Source organism: Anas platyrhynchos, chromosome 2 (genome assembly GCF_047663525.1).
Source record: "Anas platyrhynchos isolate ZD024472 breed Pekin duck chromosome 2, IASCAAS_PekinDuck_T2T, whole genome shotgun sequence".
Taxonomy (NCBI): domain Eukaryota; kingdom Metazoa; phylum Chordata; class Aves; order Anseriformes; family Anatidae; genus Anas; species Anas platyrhynchos.
The window spans coordinates 148,828,906-148,847,706 of NC_092588.1; the positions used below are offsets into that span (position 1 = coordinate 148,828,906).

An 18,801-nucleotide genomic window follows, 5' to 3' on the forward strand; every position below is an offset into this window, starting at 1 on the left:
GATTTCACCTCTGTTCCTGTGACCACTGAGCTGTTCTCATCTTGCTAACAAGACGCCACGTTATTTCTGTACCAGAAAACACCTTAAGTCTTGATCATCATAACGGTGCTCAGGATTGTCAGGATTTGTTTTGCTTTTTTTGAAGACATCCATTTAGGAATGTATCCAGCTCGCTGTCGGTGCCATCTAAGAACAGCACCTGAGAGAAGCAGGTGGTTAAGCTGGCCGACCATGCAAACACCCTGCAGGAATAATTGGTACACCCAAATCTGCTGGTATCTAGGACAGAAAAGCTATCTCATAGTAATCTCTGGACCAGTTCTTTTGAACATGTTAAGAAAAATGATTTAAACATCTTAATAAAGTCTTAAACTCAGGTTTTGCTTCTCTACAGCTATGTACAAATCCCCACAGGCAAACGAAGAGCGAGGGGCTTTCAGCTTGCTGCCCAGGTGAAAGGTTGGCCCCAAACTGGATGGGAAGGGAGGGACAGGGCCCTACAGTCACCTGAGCTAGACCTTTCCTCATCGTTCTCACTGTGAGTGGGCAATCAAGTATGATTTTAAACCCAGGTTCTTTTCAAAACAAGCCCAACACAAATGGTTCCATTGCTGCGTTTGTAAGATTTGTATTTCTGGCTCTTTGAATGTTATAGGGCAACAGTCAAAATTCCCTTTCTTATTTTCTGGCAGTACCTTTATATAGCTTAGGGACTCGTATGGTTTGCTGTCAGCTCAATTAAACACCGGTTTTGGAGTAATTCAGCTTAGCTTGTTTCTGAACTACATGTGGATGTAGGTTTCATTGAGTGGTATTGGGAATCTGGAGGGTAGACGTAAGATCTGAAGGTCATATTTGATCCTATGATAGGAGATGTTTCTACTCCTGTTTTCTGAAAGGAGAGCTGTTCTGGGCCAAACCATCGTACTGCACGGAAGCACTGCTTGCTGTTTGTGCTTTCTTTTGCAGAAGTTTTAATCTCCTTGACGAAGTAGATTTTGCTTGTGCCATACAGAATATAGAACACTCCAGGACTCTGAGACAAACAGGTTTTGGACGCACGTTTACATGCATATTTTCATTGAATAAATGAATACAATTTCTGTGTATTAGAAAAAAGCTGGTATCAGTGCTGTATCAACAACAGGGCCAGAGTGTAGTAGATACTTTAGCATGTGCTTGGCTGTGGTGTATGGGAACCATCGTTAGTTTACAGTTTTGTTTGCGACAGGACCCGAGGGAATGGCATGGAGCTGGGACAGGGCAGGGTCAGGCTGGGGGTTAGGGAAAGGGTCTGCACCCAGAGATGTCGGGCACTGGGACAGGATCCCCACGGCAGTAGTCACAGCACCGAGCTGACAGAGTTCAAGAAGAGATTGGACAACTCTCTCAGACATATGGTCTGATTTTTGGGTGGTCTTGTGCAGAGCCAGGAGTTGGATGCGATGATCCTTGTGAGTCCCTTCCAACTTGGGATATTCTGTCCTTCTCTGATCGTACCTTTATCTGAGACTGGGCACATAATGTAGGTTCTGGTCTCATGGCACACAAAACTAATTTAATTGCTTTCAGTACCTGTAACTTTGCATAAAGCTGGCATGGAATCATCATTTCCTGCTCTGCTCTGTTCCTTCTAGTAGCTCATATTGAAGCAAAAAATGGATGCTTAGAAAATGGTAATTTAGTGCAGAGAGGAAGTGCAGTAAAGAGAGTGCTGAGATCTGTGGAAAAATGCTTTGAAATCCTTAAATTTTATTAAATAAGTATTTGATTAAAACCCAGCCCTATCTATGTAGCTGGAAACAGGCGTTTTCACCCCTTTCTCCCTTTTTTGGCAAACGAAGCAGGGATTGGAAGGAAGAGAGAAAACTGTTCTTTACTACGAATGTTCCCCCTTTTCTCTCTTGTCTTGTTTTCTAGCCAATTGAAACAAGGTTTTATCAGTGCATGGTACCAATTGGAAACTTCTGCAGCTTTTTATGTCTCGCAAATGTCCTCCCACATCTCTTTCTTCCCCCGCAAGCACACAGGAGAAAGGGAAAAAAGTGAGCAGCGCGTTTAGGTAGAGGATGATTAAACAACTGTGTTTCGGAATAAAACCAACATTTATTTCACAGCAAACGGCTCGAGTATCGTTCTCTGTGGTGTTATTAAAAGTATAAAATAATGTGCTCTTCATTTAAGCTAGAAGAAGCCCACCACCAGACTGGTTCATAGATCAAGGCAGTCAGCTGATTAGCCACATATGGCAGCAACTGCTGCATATGAATTGTTAATGATCTTCGCTGAGGAAAATAACCTTCTTCCTGTTGGTATGGAGCCCAACTGGAGTGTGGAAAAATCCATTAAATGTATGAAGATTGCAGTGAGTCAGACTTTATATCCTCTCTCAATAGGCTGTTGTGTGAAATAGTGATTTAGAAATACTTTGGGGTTATTATTATGTTCCTTGGCATCACCGTCTGACCTCGGTACTGCAGCTACTTGATATACCGTACCGAGGACCCAATGCTCATCTGTTAGAGGCAAAAACCCAAAACTGGATTGTCTCAGGGCCTCTAGAGAGGCAGTTGGACTTCAGCAATTCCCTTCACGTTGTCAGAGCTGAGCAAAGGACGGGTTCTTGGTGCAGCTGAGGAAGCTCTGAGTTTGGAGCCATTCCCCTTGAAGACACGAGACAGAAGGCTGTGGTCATTCGTGGTGCAATTCAGTGTAGCTCATGGAGAGCATTCAAGTCTTGTAGGCAAGTGAAACAAACTGCTTTTAACAGCTTTGAGGGGTAGATGAGATTTCTGCGGGAAAGATTTATAACTGCCCTTAGAGTTGAGACTTGGAGATCCCCTCCTCTGCTGGAGACATTTCTGGCTTTGCTGGGAGAGGTGGATGTGGCCAGCAGACCACACGGATCCCTGCGGAGCTCTCAGTAACAGCATCTGGGATCCTGGGGCTTGGGCAAGTTTTGCTGAGCCTTCTTCTCGTCGTCTGAGCATCACAGTGCTGCTAGCCCTTGCCTTGCTGCTGCTGTGTGGATGTAGAAGAAATAAAGGGAAAAGTGAATGGTAAGAGGTCCTGTCTATGTGTTCCTCTGGATCTGGAGACCATTTCTGCCTGTGCTGCTGAACGTGGCTTCTGTTCTGCTGGGAAGCAGTGTATGGCTGAGGAGAAAGTTCCCTGTGCTGTGAGGAAAATGATCTGTGCCACGGGGTTCCTATTGCTAATTTCTGCTGATCTGGGATATATCCTGCTATTGTTATTAAAGAAACTGCAATATCCTTAGGTACAGGCTTAAAAGCAAGGGCCTTGTCTTCATTAAAACCGTCTTCATTTAAAAATGTAATGAGGTGTGCAGGAGTAGCCTGCTGATGGTTATCAGTGCTGCTGCCCACGCTGTGGCTGAATATGCAGGACAACCTCGAGACTCCCTTTTGGCAGCCTGTGACCATGGGAGCTGCTGGTCCAAGGCAGGGCGATGTGCAGCGAGGAGAAACCTCTCACCTAGCTCGTCTCCGTGCCACGGCAGCAGATGACTAATAATAACCAAAATATTTCAAGTATTGTGCGCATTTTCAATGAAATTAAATTAGAATGACATGAGGAATTCAGAAAGATTTCAGTTCCTTCTCTTTGAAGAACAGTTTGAGCTGCAGTTTAATAATTTTTGTTCAGTTCATGGCAAAACTTTTTTTCTGAGAGTGTGAGGGAAGATTGGCATGAAGGGGCCACGAGTGCCAATTTTCATTCCAACTCAAATCATCAGAGACTGCAGGTCTGCAGATACCGTTTGAAGAGAAAAATATCAGGGTAAACTTATCAGTTTGAAAATTTGAGGGAAAAACAGGCTGCCTGCAAACGGAATATATGATTTCTGGGGCTGTTTTATCAGCCCAATCCAGTGCTCAGATCTGCAGTCCCTTCTTACATAACACTGCTGGCTGGCTCCAGCTCTGCAGAGTGTGGCCTTCAGTAAATATTTTTAAAGCTATTTATAGTCTGTTAAAATGACAGCATAAAATTGTTACAACAGAATTGCTTTCTCTACGCAACTTCAAGTATCATCTGCTTATTCTTGTCACCGAGGCAATGTTTAGCCCGGCTTTTACTTCCCCTAAGGTTGCGCCGCACGCGCCGTGCTAGCAATGGGGCTGACGGGCTGCGTGAAGCAGACGGATCACAACTTCTCCTTTGCTTCTTTGAAGGAGGCTTCAGCCCTGGCAGCCGAATTAAGTGCTGCTTTTATCTTTATCGCCGAGGAGCAATAAACATAGCCCCACAATATCGCTCTAAAGTTAATTTTCGGAGGAGATCTGCGCTCCCATTACAACATACAGTTATCTGGCAGTAATTGTTTTCCCCGCATGGTTTCTTTTTAGAAGGCCTAGGGGTTATTTATGATAAAGCTGTCAAATTTTGTCTCCTCTGTTTTTCAGATTGCTCTTGGCCAGAATGTAATTTTCAGTCCTGCTTGTGCGTAGACTGCCATAGCTGGGCAGCCTCAGGTGAAAAGCTGGGGAGGAACTGTGACTCAGAGATGACAAGTAGGATCCGTCCGCCCAAACTCGGCTGTCCAGCCTCTGGCTGCCCCACACCAAACGAGTCCTTCTGGCTCTATTTATAGAGAAGGAGCTACCTGCTAAGGGTGATTCACCTCTGCCTCCATACGTACCCAGGGATCGTGGATCGGCACTGTGAGCCTGGCTCCTCCACGGCCAGCCTCTGGGCAGTGGGGTTTGGGGGGCCAAAGGTGGCCAAGGCAGGTGTTCCTGAGCTGCCATCACGTGCAGATAGGATGGCAAAGGTAGCCAAGGCGTGGTGTCCTTCAGCTGCCAGCACGTGCAGCCTGGATGGCCGCTGGTAACCCAGGGAGGTGCTCTTCAGCTGCCGTCACCTGCAGACAGCACGTCAGGAGTGCAGCAGTGTGGTGAGAAGAAGGCTTAAAGCAGAGCTGAGCGAAGGATGGGATGGGATGTAAGTTGTTTACAAGTGTGCTTATTGCTCAAAACATTTGCTTAGAGGCTTGCAGAAGAACTGGTGACTGTGCATTGTGAGATAGCACCGTGGGGGCTGGAGGCCAGGGTTCACCTGTAGCCTCGGCCCACCTGTCTGCAGCAGGAGCTGGAGGCTGCCTTGATCTTTAATCCCCATTTCCTGTGGCTGTGGCTTGGATTAGCGAAGGCTGGAGACAGAAACGTGTGTGCGTGCAGGTGGTTGGATTGCATTCCCCTTTGATTCTCTCTCAGAGCATATGAGAAGCATACGACATATGAAAACATAACTTTTAAATGGTGCCACCTTTAGAAGAAGGACCATGCGTTTCATCTGTGATGCTTCCCCACATTACACAGCATTATTTTTTTGTAAGATGATAATAGCTAGTGAAAACATTGGATGTTAGAAATTCTTACCTCTCCTTTTATTTGTGTTACGTGGCAATACAGGTATGTGCAGATGAGCATTTCAGGTGTTTAATATCCATAACAGATTGAGTTATTCTGACAATTTGGAAATTATTTACTGTTCTCTCTATATTCATCATCAAAACTTTAACTTCTCTTCATGATACTTTTAAATGTTTTGTTCCCAATTCTGAGTTCTGGTTTAATTGCAGCTTGTTAGGCACCTTCATTGTCTCCACAGTGCTAAAAACGAGGCTTCTCTAACCACAGCCAGATGCAGATCTGTGGCTTGTTCACATTACATTCAAATCTGTGGCACACAACTAGTTTTTGATTTGTTCTTTTTAGTTACAACATTGAAATTTTTATAACAACATATATTCTGGAGAGTTTCTGCCGTCTCCAAGGCTTTAATAGACCATTACGAGTTCTAACTCTAAGCCCTCGGTTCTGCAAAGAGTGATTGCTGCAGAGGCACTGCTCAAATGGGGCTGGGCGAGTGCATTGCTTTGTCTCCCTTTGTTTTGTCCCTACTTGGTGATTAGTCTTTGCAGAGTATTAGAAGCAGCACGAAGAAGTTGTTCATGATGTTTATAATGTAATTTTTCCAAATAAGTTATTTTTTGCAATTATTATCTGAACCATTACCAACAACCTTGAGATGAGAGACTTTGCAGAAGTGCTGCAACTGATAAATCGCTCACTAAGTCGTGCATGAAGTACTTTAATTAAAGTCTGAATGCTGTTGTGCTCCAACTTGTTCCCGTGAAGGACAGAGGAGCCCTGGTATGACTTCCCCAGAGGTGAGAGCAGGCCTTTGGGGCGTTGAGGCCCTGAAATTTGGAGATCTCCAGCAGCTTGGAGTTTCACCGTGGCCTGAGGCAGACTGGTTATTTTAAGGCCACTTGTACAAAGCTGACTTGCCAGAGAAATCATGAAGAAGGGATGCACCCGCCTGTGTTTGGGTGCAGCTTATTTCATAACACAAGCCCTGTGTCTCCACCGTCAGGCAATGCTGGGCTCCATATGCCCGCGGCCTGGCCTAGGCCGCACCAGCCTGGGCTGGGTGGCCAGGTTTGCAGTCCTGGCTGTTTATAGAGACTTGTAGAAACATAAACTGATCCACAGCACGGCCCCATGTTTCTGAGCCCTGTTAGCTGACAAGCTGGAGTGCTCTGCTGCAGACCAGCAGAGAAGAGCCTTACCTCAGTGCAGAGGCATTGCTGGTGGCACCTTAATGTCCTCGGCAATAATGACCCTCAAATTATTCCATCAATTTACTGATACATTGAATATCTTCAGTTAACAGCTGTGCTCTGTTAGGAAGTTGACTGATGGCTTATCAGAGTGGAGGACATACGAGGTACCATATTGTTAATTGTTATAGCTGCAACTTAAAATACATGAAACACAGAAGCATTTATAATGCCGCTCATGTATGTTCTTCGCTTTCCATCTTAGCAGCTACTGCTGTTGGAAATAAACATCTATTTGAATGATTAGGCTACAAAAAGTGGTGTATTGAACATCTTCTTGAAAAAAGGTAATTACTGGGGTTTGAGAGGAACCCTGAAAAGTGTCAGCCACGTCAGAGCCACGGTTAAATAATACCTTAAAGTGTACTTTACATGTGTAATTTTCTGGTACTAGCAATGTCATCTCAAGTCAAAGCTGTACTAATTAACCATTGCAGAGTCTTAGCGAGCCAAGTTTCTCCTTATGTCCCTCTGTCTCTTTCCAAGCCCTAGCAGTAACCACATCTGGGCTCATTAGCTGGGTGCTGCTCTTGAATCGCAGTGAATTCCACTCAGTTCCTGTGGGATGTTTTTGTTTTTTGTGTGGGCTTCTTTTACTCCCTAATTATTCTCCACAAGTGAAATTAAAAGAGGTATGTAATTAAAATGTTCTATTTTTGAGCTTGTGTCATCCTGAGTCCGTGGGCAGCGCTGATGCGTCTCTTTTGGGGACACAAGCATCGTGTGCAGCACTTAAGGCTAAGTAAGGAGGCTGGGAGGGAGACAACTGGGAGAAGTACTTCTCTTGTGGTAGAAAAAGGGAGTGACTGCTATGTCTTGTGTAGAAGTAATGCAGTGGATCCAAAGTAGCAGGAATTTCTGGTTTGTTGTTATTTTTCTCCTAATTTTGTACACAACATACCTTCGTACCCCTCCAATTCTGGTACTCACCTGGACTTTCAGAGCAGCGTCTACGATCGCACAAGCTGCCTGGCCCATTCATTCACTTATATAAATTAATTTATTTATAGAAAAAAAATCATAGAAATTAAGAAAAACGAGCGATTCCTGCATTGATTCGTGCCTGGTTAGCCTTGTAGATTAAGTGGGGGAGGATCGGGTGGGCTGAGGCTTGCTTGTGACCGTGCTCTGGCCAGGCAGTTGCTGGATGACCCACATACGTCGTGCCCCCCTCGTGACATGTGATTTTTCAGCTCTTCGCTGGGAACTGATCACGCACAAAGCCCGCTTTGAGACGTGGATAGATGAAAGGAGATGAAACAGCTGGTTTGGTTTTATCCCATTCAGGTCGGATTTTTCTAGTCAGTGTGCAGCATTAATAATAATAAAAACAGCTGCTGTATACCAGAAAACTTGCCATGAAAGGGACATAATGACTGGGGGGGGGGCTGGCACTGTCATATAACCTCTCCTCACTTCAAAGCAGAGATCTTAGTTTTAATATCAGGAATGATGAATGGCTTTGTCACTACTATTTATGCATTTGCATTGATTATTTTTGTATTTGAAAGGGGGAGGCAGAGATCATCCTCGATCATTATTTAGAAATGGAATAAATACTCAGAGTAAAAAACCCTAATGTAACAAATATAATTCTCAATAATTACGTTTTTGCACTTGAGGTTTTAGTAGGAAAATGAGGACCCTTGAGTCATCAAGAACCAGCAAAAACAGGAGGTGTGAAGTGCATAGTGGAGAGAGAAAGTCAAAGCTGGTAGGCAGAAAAAAGAGGGATCAGCTGTGGAATAAAACTGTAACTCCAGGGCAGTGTAAGGGGCAGGCTCCGCTTCCTTTCCAGCTCTCCATGTCCATGTAGCCATGTCCAACTGATACCAGAAATACAAAGGGTCACTGCCACCAGTTGTTACAGGTCTATTTTTTTTTTTATGGAAAGAGTAAAAAATTCGGCAGTTGAGGACAGTTACTTTTGATGCACAGAGGAATCTGAAGTCATGCGAGCCAGTTAGCGGATACCCATGGGATTTTGTCCAAATATGATCATTCAAGGAATGACTTCTATGGGAATTTCTTGGAAGTGAAGATTGATGAAAATCAACATTTCATAGTAGATATTTTTTAAACCAATGTATTTACCCTAATTCTGGCCTGACTTCCATGGCTGTCCAAGCTCACAGAACTTACTTGTTTCTTCTGGTTATGAGTAGATGTCTTTCTGCAGTAGGTTACTTAGGGAAAGTAACCTTAAACTGAAGGCTGGGAATTTTACTTAACAGTCACAACAATCATTTTGTGTATTATAACATGGAACCTGTGTATAAGCTTCATAACCATCACATTCCTGCAAATGTGTCTAAATTTCATTTCTTTGACTTCAGTAAATTTCTGTCACAGCCTGCTCATCCTAATTTGGTAATTCAATAAGCATCTGAAAATTGAGGAAGAGATGACAGTCATATCTGAGCTTGCTCACAAGTGAATATTGAGATTACCCCTTTGCTGAACGAGCAGCCTGCAAGCACTGAGGCAGATTGAAGATAAACTTCAGCTTCCTCCAGTGGTGTGCTGCCGTGGAAAAGAATGGAAAAAGGAGCAACTTCAGGGAAGCTCAGCAAAACTCCCAGTTAAGGAATTAGGTTTATTAGATTTTGAGTCACCTTTATTGCCTGTGAAGAGCTTAAGAAGTGGAAAGTTTCCGTGTTCTCTAATTGCTAAGCTTTTGGAGTAATTTTGTTTTGAGTAACCAAGCATGGAGACAAAGACACGGTCTGGTTGTACTTGGGAGAGGAAGTCTGAGGGGCAGGCTGGAATCCAGAGTGTTTTTGAGATCCAGCTCTGCTTTCCTGTGATGCTGGGGACATCTTGAGCTCTGTGTGGTTCAGAGTGTCTGCAGTCCCCACCTGCCTTCGTGCCGGGTGGCGGTGGAGCTCCTCTAAGATGTGGAACTGAAAACAAAATGATGTTTAAAAAAAAATGTATAATTTTTGACAAACAGTTTTGGAGAGGTATTTGATGTAGATTGGAAACTTAATGTGAAGTGGTGCTTGGCCTTTCCTGAGTTTGGTTTAGATATATTTTAGATCACAGGGTAGAGCAGTAATTGCAACAGATTTTAAAAGCTCCTTAACATGCAGCGTGTGAAAGGTACATTAAAATTATTTCTTGTATTATTTGTCCTTAATGCATACAGCGATCAATACGAAACAGAAACTGAGCTGTATTATTTGCAACTTGGATCTCTTATCTGACTTGTCTATCACCATCTATGGTTTAAACTCCATTGTACGCTCCATCTATGGCTCGTGGCTGTTTCGAGTCCTCAGTGCCGCCTTGTGCGGCGATGCTAACGAGGCCCAGGGGCTTTGTCCCCCAGGACAGCCCGGCAGGAGCTGCAGCAAGGGATGCAGGGGATGCAGCACCAACAGGACCGCCACGGGGCTGGCTTTCTCCTCCCCTGCTGCGCTCCTGGGTGCTGGCAAACCAGAAGAGCAAGAAGCGTTTTCTGCCTGAATGTGGGAAGTGTCGTTACCGGCCTGACGAAGTGGAGCCGAGGTTGCTAATAATCTGTAAATTACCTGGATGGGGATGTTAGCTCTGGGGTTCTTTGCTAAGTAGCTTCTGAGACGTCCCAGCTGATGGGTCATGCTGCTGGTTTCCTGCATCTGCTAAATGGGGGTTTCAAGTTATGACTTGAAAAATCCCTTTATTTGTAGGTTGGTAATGCGAGCTTGTGTAGCTACATAATGATTGCAGGGGCGTGTGTGGGGGGAAGGTAGATGTGTATTTATGGATATAAAGTAAATATTTACACTAGTAACACCAATCTCATTTCAAGTAGAACAGAAAGAGAAGAGTTCACTTCACACCTTAGTATGGACTGTGAAGTTATTGTAGAAAGACTTCTTATTTGTCATACATAACCTCTCAGCCCTAAAAGTAAACCAGGCAATTTATTACGGTTCAAGGGATGAAAGAGTGAAAGACACAAGTACAAATAAATCTCTCGAGCTTCAGATGTGAAGAAGCACAATCTTTCACCAGCTGAGAAAAGACTGCCTTGCAAAATCGTCTGCAAATGATCAGTGCCAGCCACAGCTGGGAGAAAAATGATAGATTTTAACCAAAATTGATTGTAAAGTTTGCTACTTTGGAAATTAAAGAGTCATGTTTCCCTCTTTTTCCATAGGCTTTCCTCCATTTCTTTTTTTAATTTCTCCCTCCCACTTAGTCTTGCTGAGAATATTTTTTCTCTAACATCAGAAAAATTAAAAAAATAAACCTAGTTTTGCCTGAAATTTCTAAAAATCATGTTACTTATTTCTCCAGCCACTAATGTGTATCTCATTTGATGACAGAACATTGTTAATCTCCACATAGTGCTAAAGATGTGGTCTAATGACTAGAGGGATTTAAACAAAGGGTTTAAAATATATATATTTTAGGAAGATAGTCTTTAAAGAAGACACCAGCAGCAGCATTGACAAGATGTCAATCATGGGGTTGTTTTTATGATCTTTAATATTCAAAATTGGAAATCTTTAATGTTCTCTACTCCATGGGATTTCTTCTCAGCTGGACAGCTTTCTGAAAACAGTTTCAGGGAGGTATCTATCCAAAGCACTCAGTGAGCAGACTGCAACAGAAGAGTAATCTATAAACCCACAATGGTAACGCTGTGGGGTCGGTGAATGTTAGAAAGTGCACCTGCTTTCCTCAGTAATAATTCCTTAAAAATTGTAATATTTTCGCTTTAGTCACCTATGTGACTTCAATTTCTTTGTTTTATGGACTCACGGGCAAGGCACGCAAGCAAAACATGTTCATCTGGTTCTTGGTTCTGTGGCACACATGAATCGCTGTGCATTTGTGGCTGAGCGGGGATCTTGAAGTCAGTCGGCTCGCCGGAGGAGGCAGTGTGCTTGTGCAGAGGTCAGGCAGCAGGCTTTGAATGTACGGGGAGGGTGTGCACAACACGAGTCTAATCCCGTGAAAGCAAAGAGCTGCATGAATTCATGAAAGAAAAAGGATAAAGAATAGTAGTTTGTATATTGGGAGAGCTGCCTGCATTTGCTGGACACCGCTACATTTAACAAAAGGATCCTTCCTTGCATTTTCACTTTGTTTTTTTGCTGTCCATTTTTGCTCTTCGCCTGTGGTAGAAAGTTGCATGGGTAAAGCCAGGAAGGCTGTTTTCTAGGCATTAGCCATGCTCTTGGTTTTCCTGGCCTGATAACGTGGAGTAAAACACCGAGCCACACCTTAGCAACAGTTACCCACACCATTGGCTTAATGACAAGAGGGAAGCAAAACGCCTTGTTTGTCTGCTTAGGTATCCGGCGTGCATGCAGCTTGCTGCTGACGTCCGTGTTGTCTGGGGTGATGGTGTTGCCCTGACAACCAAGAACATCCCTGTGTTCAGGGCTGGTCCCCGCATCTCCTCACATTTTACAAACATAACTATTTTTGTTAGCTACGCCACAATTTTGTCTCGGAAGTGGCCCGCTCTGCAGGCCGGTCATCTAACAGCCCTCCAGCAGAACAACAAAGAGATCTCCGTCTAGGAAGATGGATAGCAGACTGCCTCCCCACATGTGCATCACATTTGCCTGCCAGATACTGGCTCCTTTGTACTTTCTTCTCAAAGCCGTTTCGCATGTTGGAGCCTTCCTTCGGTTCCACCGAACGCAGTGATCCCAATTAAAGACAGCTCCTGCCTCCTTTCTTCCGAGTTAAATGTTTTGTAATTTATTAATATTTGGTCAGTCTGATGGTGTCGCCCTGATGGAGGAATGAGCATGGTCACCTGTTTATTCTCTTGGAGCAGTCAAAAATAATGGAAACTAGAACCAGTTGGGGAAATCTTTTAACGTTTCAAGTCCTTAAGGAAACCACAACCCTTTGTAAGTGCAACAAGCACGTAAATTTTCTTCAGAAACTATTTATTTTAAAACATCCTTGTAGACAACGCTCCGGATGTGATTTCTTACCGAGTCTCTTTCTTCTAGTGCAGAGTAAGAAGTTTAATGATCTGACAAAATCCTGCTTTGATATAAAAGATTACTTCAGGTTCACAGACCTGTGTGCTGCAGAGCAGGGTCTACAGGGCTGCGCATTCGGTTTCTTACTTCAGCAGTCATTGGTTTATTGTGGAAGTACAGAGTTTTGGCCAAGGTGTTGTCTTGGTTGCTGCTTTTAGAAATGGAACATAGGAGTGTGAAAAAAAGAAAAAAAAATAAAAAAACAAACAAACTATGGGGAATTTTGTAGATTCAAAGAACACTTAACACGTGACAGCTCTGATTCCTGGGTCTGTGGAAATGGCATTGTGGAATTCCTTATTCGAGACCTTTTAATGACTTCTCGCTGAAATATGCATCATCTACGAATAATTTTCCCCGTCTCCAGACGCCGAGGTGCCAACCCTGTAAATTGGATGTCAGGCCATGTTTTTCATGGCTCCCACACGGCAACCAGGACTAGTTGTTCTGCACCTGGAGTTCAACTAACAAGTCTAGTGATGTATGAGCCAGAAACCATCCGGTTCAAGCTTTCCATTCCGTGTTGGATTTTGCATTGCAAAGAGCTGTAAATGAGTAGAAAAACAATTTCAACCCCTAAAGCAACCAGAGCTAATATGGATGTCACATACAGAGCATGGCTATTAGGAAGGGGCAGTTTTCTCATAGTCACTTTGCTGAGCGTTAGCACGCTGTTAAGCCAACGAGGCTGATTTTCCTGCAGCTGGTAACTCCCCACCTCCCCAAAACCTTCACAAATAAAGCGTGGCTTTGCTAACTATGAATTTGAAAATAGTTTTTTCCCCCCTGCCAAAAAAAATTAAAATGTATTAAAGCAATTGCTGCTTCTGTTTTCTTAGATAGAACTGCTTGTCAAAATATGTTCAGATGTCAGCAATCATCGCACGACTTACAGAGATAGAAAATGTTTGTATTTGCATTTGCAAATTTCTATTTGTATTTGCAATTCTGTATTATCTCTTACGCAATGTGCTGATTGCTCAATTTGAGAAGTTAGGCTTTAGCAGCAGCCTGGCGTTTGCTGAGATCCTGAGGCAGGTACAGTGCACCAAACACTGAATTTAGAGTAGTGATAGAAAAAGTTGTCTTTGTTGAGTTTTAAACTGCAAGCACTCCTGAGGTCAAAACCAATTCTCTTTGGATTGCAGAAACGGATTTATTTTGACTGTTACTGTTCTTAGAAAATATGGTTTGGAGTGACCTAAGGAGATTGCCCAGTTCAGTCCTTTGTCTCGGCTGGGATCAGCTGCATATATATATATTTTTAAACGATTTTTAAGGACAGCAAACAGTGCATGGATCAAGTTTTCTAGACTTCTGCCACCCCTTGTTGGACAACTCCAGATGTCTTAGTTGGTGCTGAGTTAACCTGGAGGGCCCAGGACTGATCACCAGCTTTCACGTGAGCTTTATCAAAACTGAACAACGTGGAAGGATTACTTTGGGAATTGTGCAAGTTAAACACCAGTTTGTAGTCCTTAGTGTGGTGGTTAGCTGTCTTGCAACTGCATGAAATCAGTAATACTGCAGAAAACCAGTTGTTCCCCATGACCGCTTATGTCCCATTAAATCCCCTGTTTGCTGGAAGCAGGTTAATAGAGATCTTTTTCAGAATCTTTTTTTTTTTTTTTTTCATCAGAAAGACTATACTCTGTGCTGTTATCCTGTGTGGTCAAGGATACTCATTTTTCATGTGTCCATGAAAACTTACTAAAAAATGGAGTATAATTCTAAATTTGCATTTAGTTCTGTGAATATTCCTTGTGTTTTCTGGCTTTACTTATTCCTTTCTTCTTCATTTTATATGTGAAACAGAATCATCAACAGTAATTTTTTTCTTACATGACAGAGGCACTCAGGGCCTGGTAAATTCATTGGGGTTTGTACAGGGCTCTTTATTCTTACTGACACGAACACGAAATGCACTGGCGTGTCTTAGCAGATTAGATCTCTGTCTTTTTTTTTTTTATGACAGCTCTCCATCATGTTTTATTCATCATAAATAAATGAATCATTTTAAGACTAGTACTGTTACAGTTATTTTCCTATTTAGTTGTGCATTTCTGTAGATGGGGTGCTTCAGAGCATGGGAAAGAATTTTTCCTTTTTTTTTTCTTTTTTTTTCTTTTTTTTCCCCCACTAGGACAAAAGTAGAAATCTGCTGCCTTTTTTCTTTTTTTTTTTTTTTTTTCTTTAAGTAAGTATGACATATCACAGCAGAGCTATTGACATGTGGGAAGAAATTAAATGCAGTTCAGCCTTGGAAGCCTATGTACATTCTTGAGTCTGCAAGGGTATAATTGGGAAGTCAGCATCCCAGCTCTGCAGGCTTTGTAGTTTAATAGTTTTAAATCTGGAACCAAAAGGGGAAAAAAAAAAAAAATAATCATATTTTCCCATTCTATTGCAGAGTTTCTGAAGTCTGATGTGATTTGGGTCTCATTTGCATTATTGAAGGCTAACAGTGCTGTGTCAGCTCAGCATCGTGCAGAGTTGTCCACCATAGCCCAAATGTAGAGCTGAAGGTAGAGTTGCCACGTTGTTGTTCCACTCATTATTCTCAAATAATACAGAATGACTTCGAATTCTGACCGTAACTGCTGGAATTAGTAAGCTCCTATCTTGTAGCAGGAACAGAAACTGGTATGAGACCAGCAGCCTGAGTGGCACTTCCATTTCAGTACTCTTCACTTTCAGTGGAGAGCCAAGGCTTCCTTCTTGATTTTCATGTCCCCCTCTGATTTGATGAAAGGTTAGGTCAGTGCGTGAGAAGTGGCTGTGCTCTCTTCTTGGGAGCTGGTGTGTTACTGTGATGATGGGGTGGGTGATCTGGAAAAAAGAAAAACGCAGAGCAGTAGCTTTCAAATGTCCGCTCACACCAAAGGTTTCGTTTGAGATCTCTGTTTTGTAAGTGATCTGTAAGTCCTTGTGCTAAAAGCTAAGAAATGAAGGAAGGATTTTTATTTTTTTTTCTTCCTTCTTTTTCTGCCAGCCTTAAAAGCAAGAAGTTTTGCTTTGGTAATTACCTCTCCATGCAGTTCTCTATAAGGAAACAATTGGGCTATTATTGACAAGACTAGCTGAAAAATGCAAATGTGTGGGAGTTTGGTTCCTGGTTCTGTTCTGTTTTCTTCTTTCTCTGACTGTACCTTCATGTGTCTCAGGCTTTTGCATATATTTGTGCAGGCACAGCACAGGCTTTTAATTGCTGTATGGTGAACTGCACAATAATAACCTCAAGGATTTGATTTAATAAAGAAACTGCTGTGACAATTTGCATCTCTTTTATTGTGTATTTTTGGGCTATTTCCGAAACATTATGTGTGCTGCTCTATTTAGGACAGGCAGTGGCAAACCTCGCAGCAGGTGCTGTAGGAAATCTCCAGGAACACCACAGAAGAGGCTCCGGTGCCTGGGTTTCTCAGAGAGGTACCCACCTCTCTTGCTTGTCGAGAGGCAAGAGCAGCAGGCAATCCCCAGGCCAGCGGGTGATGGGAAGCTCCTGGAGAGTGCCAGTAGCAGATCTGTGACTGGTTCCCACTGGGAAGTGGCCTGAGCTACCCCGTGCACAAGTGTGTGCCTCATGCACATGGTCACACACTACAGAAGCATCACAGCAGCAGCAGACTTGATCTTTAAAAAAAATTGAGAGGGCGTAGCACAGCTCTTTGGTGAAAGCAGTTAGGTTTTACCCATGGCAAATTACTGGGGCACAGACCTCAGTGTACACTTCCACTCTCTGGCAGGTCTTCTTCAACCTTACCCCTACAGGAACATCTCTGAGGGGCCCTGGAGTACACTGCAGAGAGCCCAGTCCTTTGTTCCACTCACACATCCACTGCAGTTGTTATCAACGCCAGCAGCAACATAGCTTTAAAGCGTTGCTTTGCATGCAGTGTTTCTTTTCAACTTCAGAGATAAATTTCCTCATAATCTGTGATAAAAATACCCAACTGAAGGTACACAGCGGTGACAGCTCGTTCTCGTGTAGCACTTTCCCTGTTCAAACTCTCCAGCAAATTGCTCGCTGCTCCTCTCTGCTTTATGTAACACCCGGCTGCTTGCTGCTGGCGCTGCGCAGTTGGCTGTGATTTCTGCTCGAAATCTTGATCTTGATCTTCCCCCAAACATTTTTCTTTGTTTGAGAAACGGGGGCTGCCCAACCTGTGCCAGCTGTCCGTGCATCCCCAGGGGATTATCCAGCAGCTGTGAATAGCTGGAGCAGTTTGGTCGCGGGCCAGTCCTTTCCTTGCTGATTCCTGGCTCTTCGCATGCCCTGTGCATAGCACGGCGGGGCTGCGGCCGGTAAGGCAGATAACTCTCTAAGTCCAAGGAACTTGAGGGTTGTGCCCTCTCTATTTCCAGTTGGGAGAGCGCTGAAGAACCGCCACTGCTGAGAATTTTCCTCCCCATTTCCCGCGGTGTGAGTTAGGTGGCACCTGTGAAGCCCTTCAGTTGCGACCCACTGTATCTTTTTTTCTGTTGTCTTTTGTCCTGCCAAATTATATGTAGAATGCATAAGTAGTGGTGTGGGTAGTGGAGAACAGAGCATGTATATGCATATGTCAGACATGTTTTCTTACTATTTTCGGCAGTGTGTTTTCTCTGCCTGAAATAACAAATTTTGCATAACTCAGTCTCCTTTGCTACCCCTTCAGCTTCTTGCCTTTTCTGTTCATAGTTTTTTTAGATCTGAAAGCTGGAAAGCAACATTAGATCATCTAGTTTTCTCTCTTGCATCACACAGGTCATGGAATTTCATCTGGTTATTTCTGCCTTCATTAAAATGTAACTATTCAAAAGGCATTTGGTCCTCTATAAAGAATTCTAGATAATTTTGAGGCCTCCCTCTTTCTCTTCACTCCCATGTTTAGTCTGTTTATCTTCAGGTTAAAATTTTGCTTCTTTATGTCACGTCTTTTCATCTTTTTTATCTCTTTGTGTTTTCCCATTTAATGGGAATTTCTCTCTGTTTTTGTGTATACACTCCAATGGGATTGTTTATGGATCAAGAGATAGGTTTTAACATTGTTCTATAAAATAAACTCCCAGCTGTTAATGCTGCTGCTCCCAGTAGTTAATGGATGCTTGGCTGCAATTCACGACTGTAGCTTTGCTCGATTACCTGATTTTGCTCTAAGTACGGAAAGAAATTCATATTTAGGGCATGTAAATGTTACCTTGAAATCCCAGGTAAAAAAGGGCTGAGCTAAACAGGCAGCTCACGCTTCCAAGGCCTTTTTTAAGGCTGATTGCAAAAAGAGACAGCTGAGTTAGTGATTCTGAGCTCCTGGAAAAACAAACAAACCAAACCCAGCTTCAAGGTGGTGGTGGGATATTGTGGAGGCTGCCTCCATTCGTGTCCCCATTCCCAATGCACGCCCATTCCTGTGAATTACTTACACCCCATTTCTGACATTATTTGACAAGTTAATGCCGTAATTCAATGTCAAGTATCAGATGTTTTCTTTTTGTGTTACCTCAGTCCCTTTCTGGGGATGGTGGGAATCCTGCCCAGGAATAAGAATTTTTGTGCCTTTTCTTACCAGAGCAGCCCCAACAGAAATGTATGGGCTCCACTGCTGTTTTATATAGCTGTGCTCGGGTACTCTTTGCTGCTCTCAGCAATACCAAGATGTGATTGAAGTGTACTTTCTGTTCCGTGCTTTGTATAATACTGCCCAGTACTTACTTAGGGACAGTCATTCACAGCTGAGCTCTGTGTGGAAGACCTTGGTGCCATCATCACTGACTTATGGGGACCACAAGGAAGGGAGGTGAGCCAGTGCAGTGACCAGGCAAGCGAGCAGAGTCTGCTGACACCCAGATCCTCCTCCACCCTTCTCTCCTTCGTTCAAGTAGTCGTAGCATTTGACGTGAAGTTTTACAAGGCCTTTTCTCTGGGTGGAGTTGGTGGGACCAGACACAGCAGCCTGCCTGTAGATGAATGTAGCCTGTTGTTTGCTGGAGATATGAGAACCTCATGATGTACATCATGTGAAAGTATGGATCATAGCTCTGACAGAAGAATGCTACTGTCTCGGTGTTACTGAAGTTCAGTGGCTTCTGGTATAGAAGTCTAGCCGTTCGCGAAGAAAAACGTCTTGGTCTTGATTTTCCAAGATAGGCGGCTGTAGGCATGTGAATAATCTTGGC

General features: G+C 43.4%; 1 protein-coding gene across 7 annotated transcripts in view; it reads left to right on the top strand.

Moving 5' to 3' along the window:
* The window catches only part of DIP2C (disco interacting protein 2 homolog C), a 311,738-nt gene that overhangs the window by 71,847 nt on the left and 221,090 nt on the right, over positions 1–18,801 (top strand). The window contains exon 1 of one of the 7 annotated variants that reach the window (XM_072033824.1): positions 4,691–4,965. The exons of 5 other annotated variants lie outside the window; for them this stretch is intronic. In XM_072033824.1, coding sequence (XP_071889925.1) covers positions 4,959–4,965 — 7 coding nt within the window. In that variant the 5' untranslated portion in view covers positions 4,691–4,958. Of the gene's footprint in view, positions 1–4,690; positions 4,966–18,801 lie in introns of those variants that run through there. One more of the 7 variants, XM_072033825.1, reaches the window with a different exon arrangement.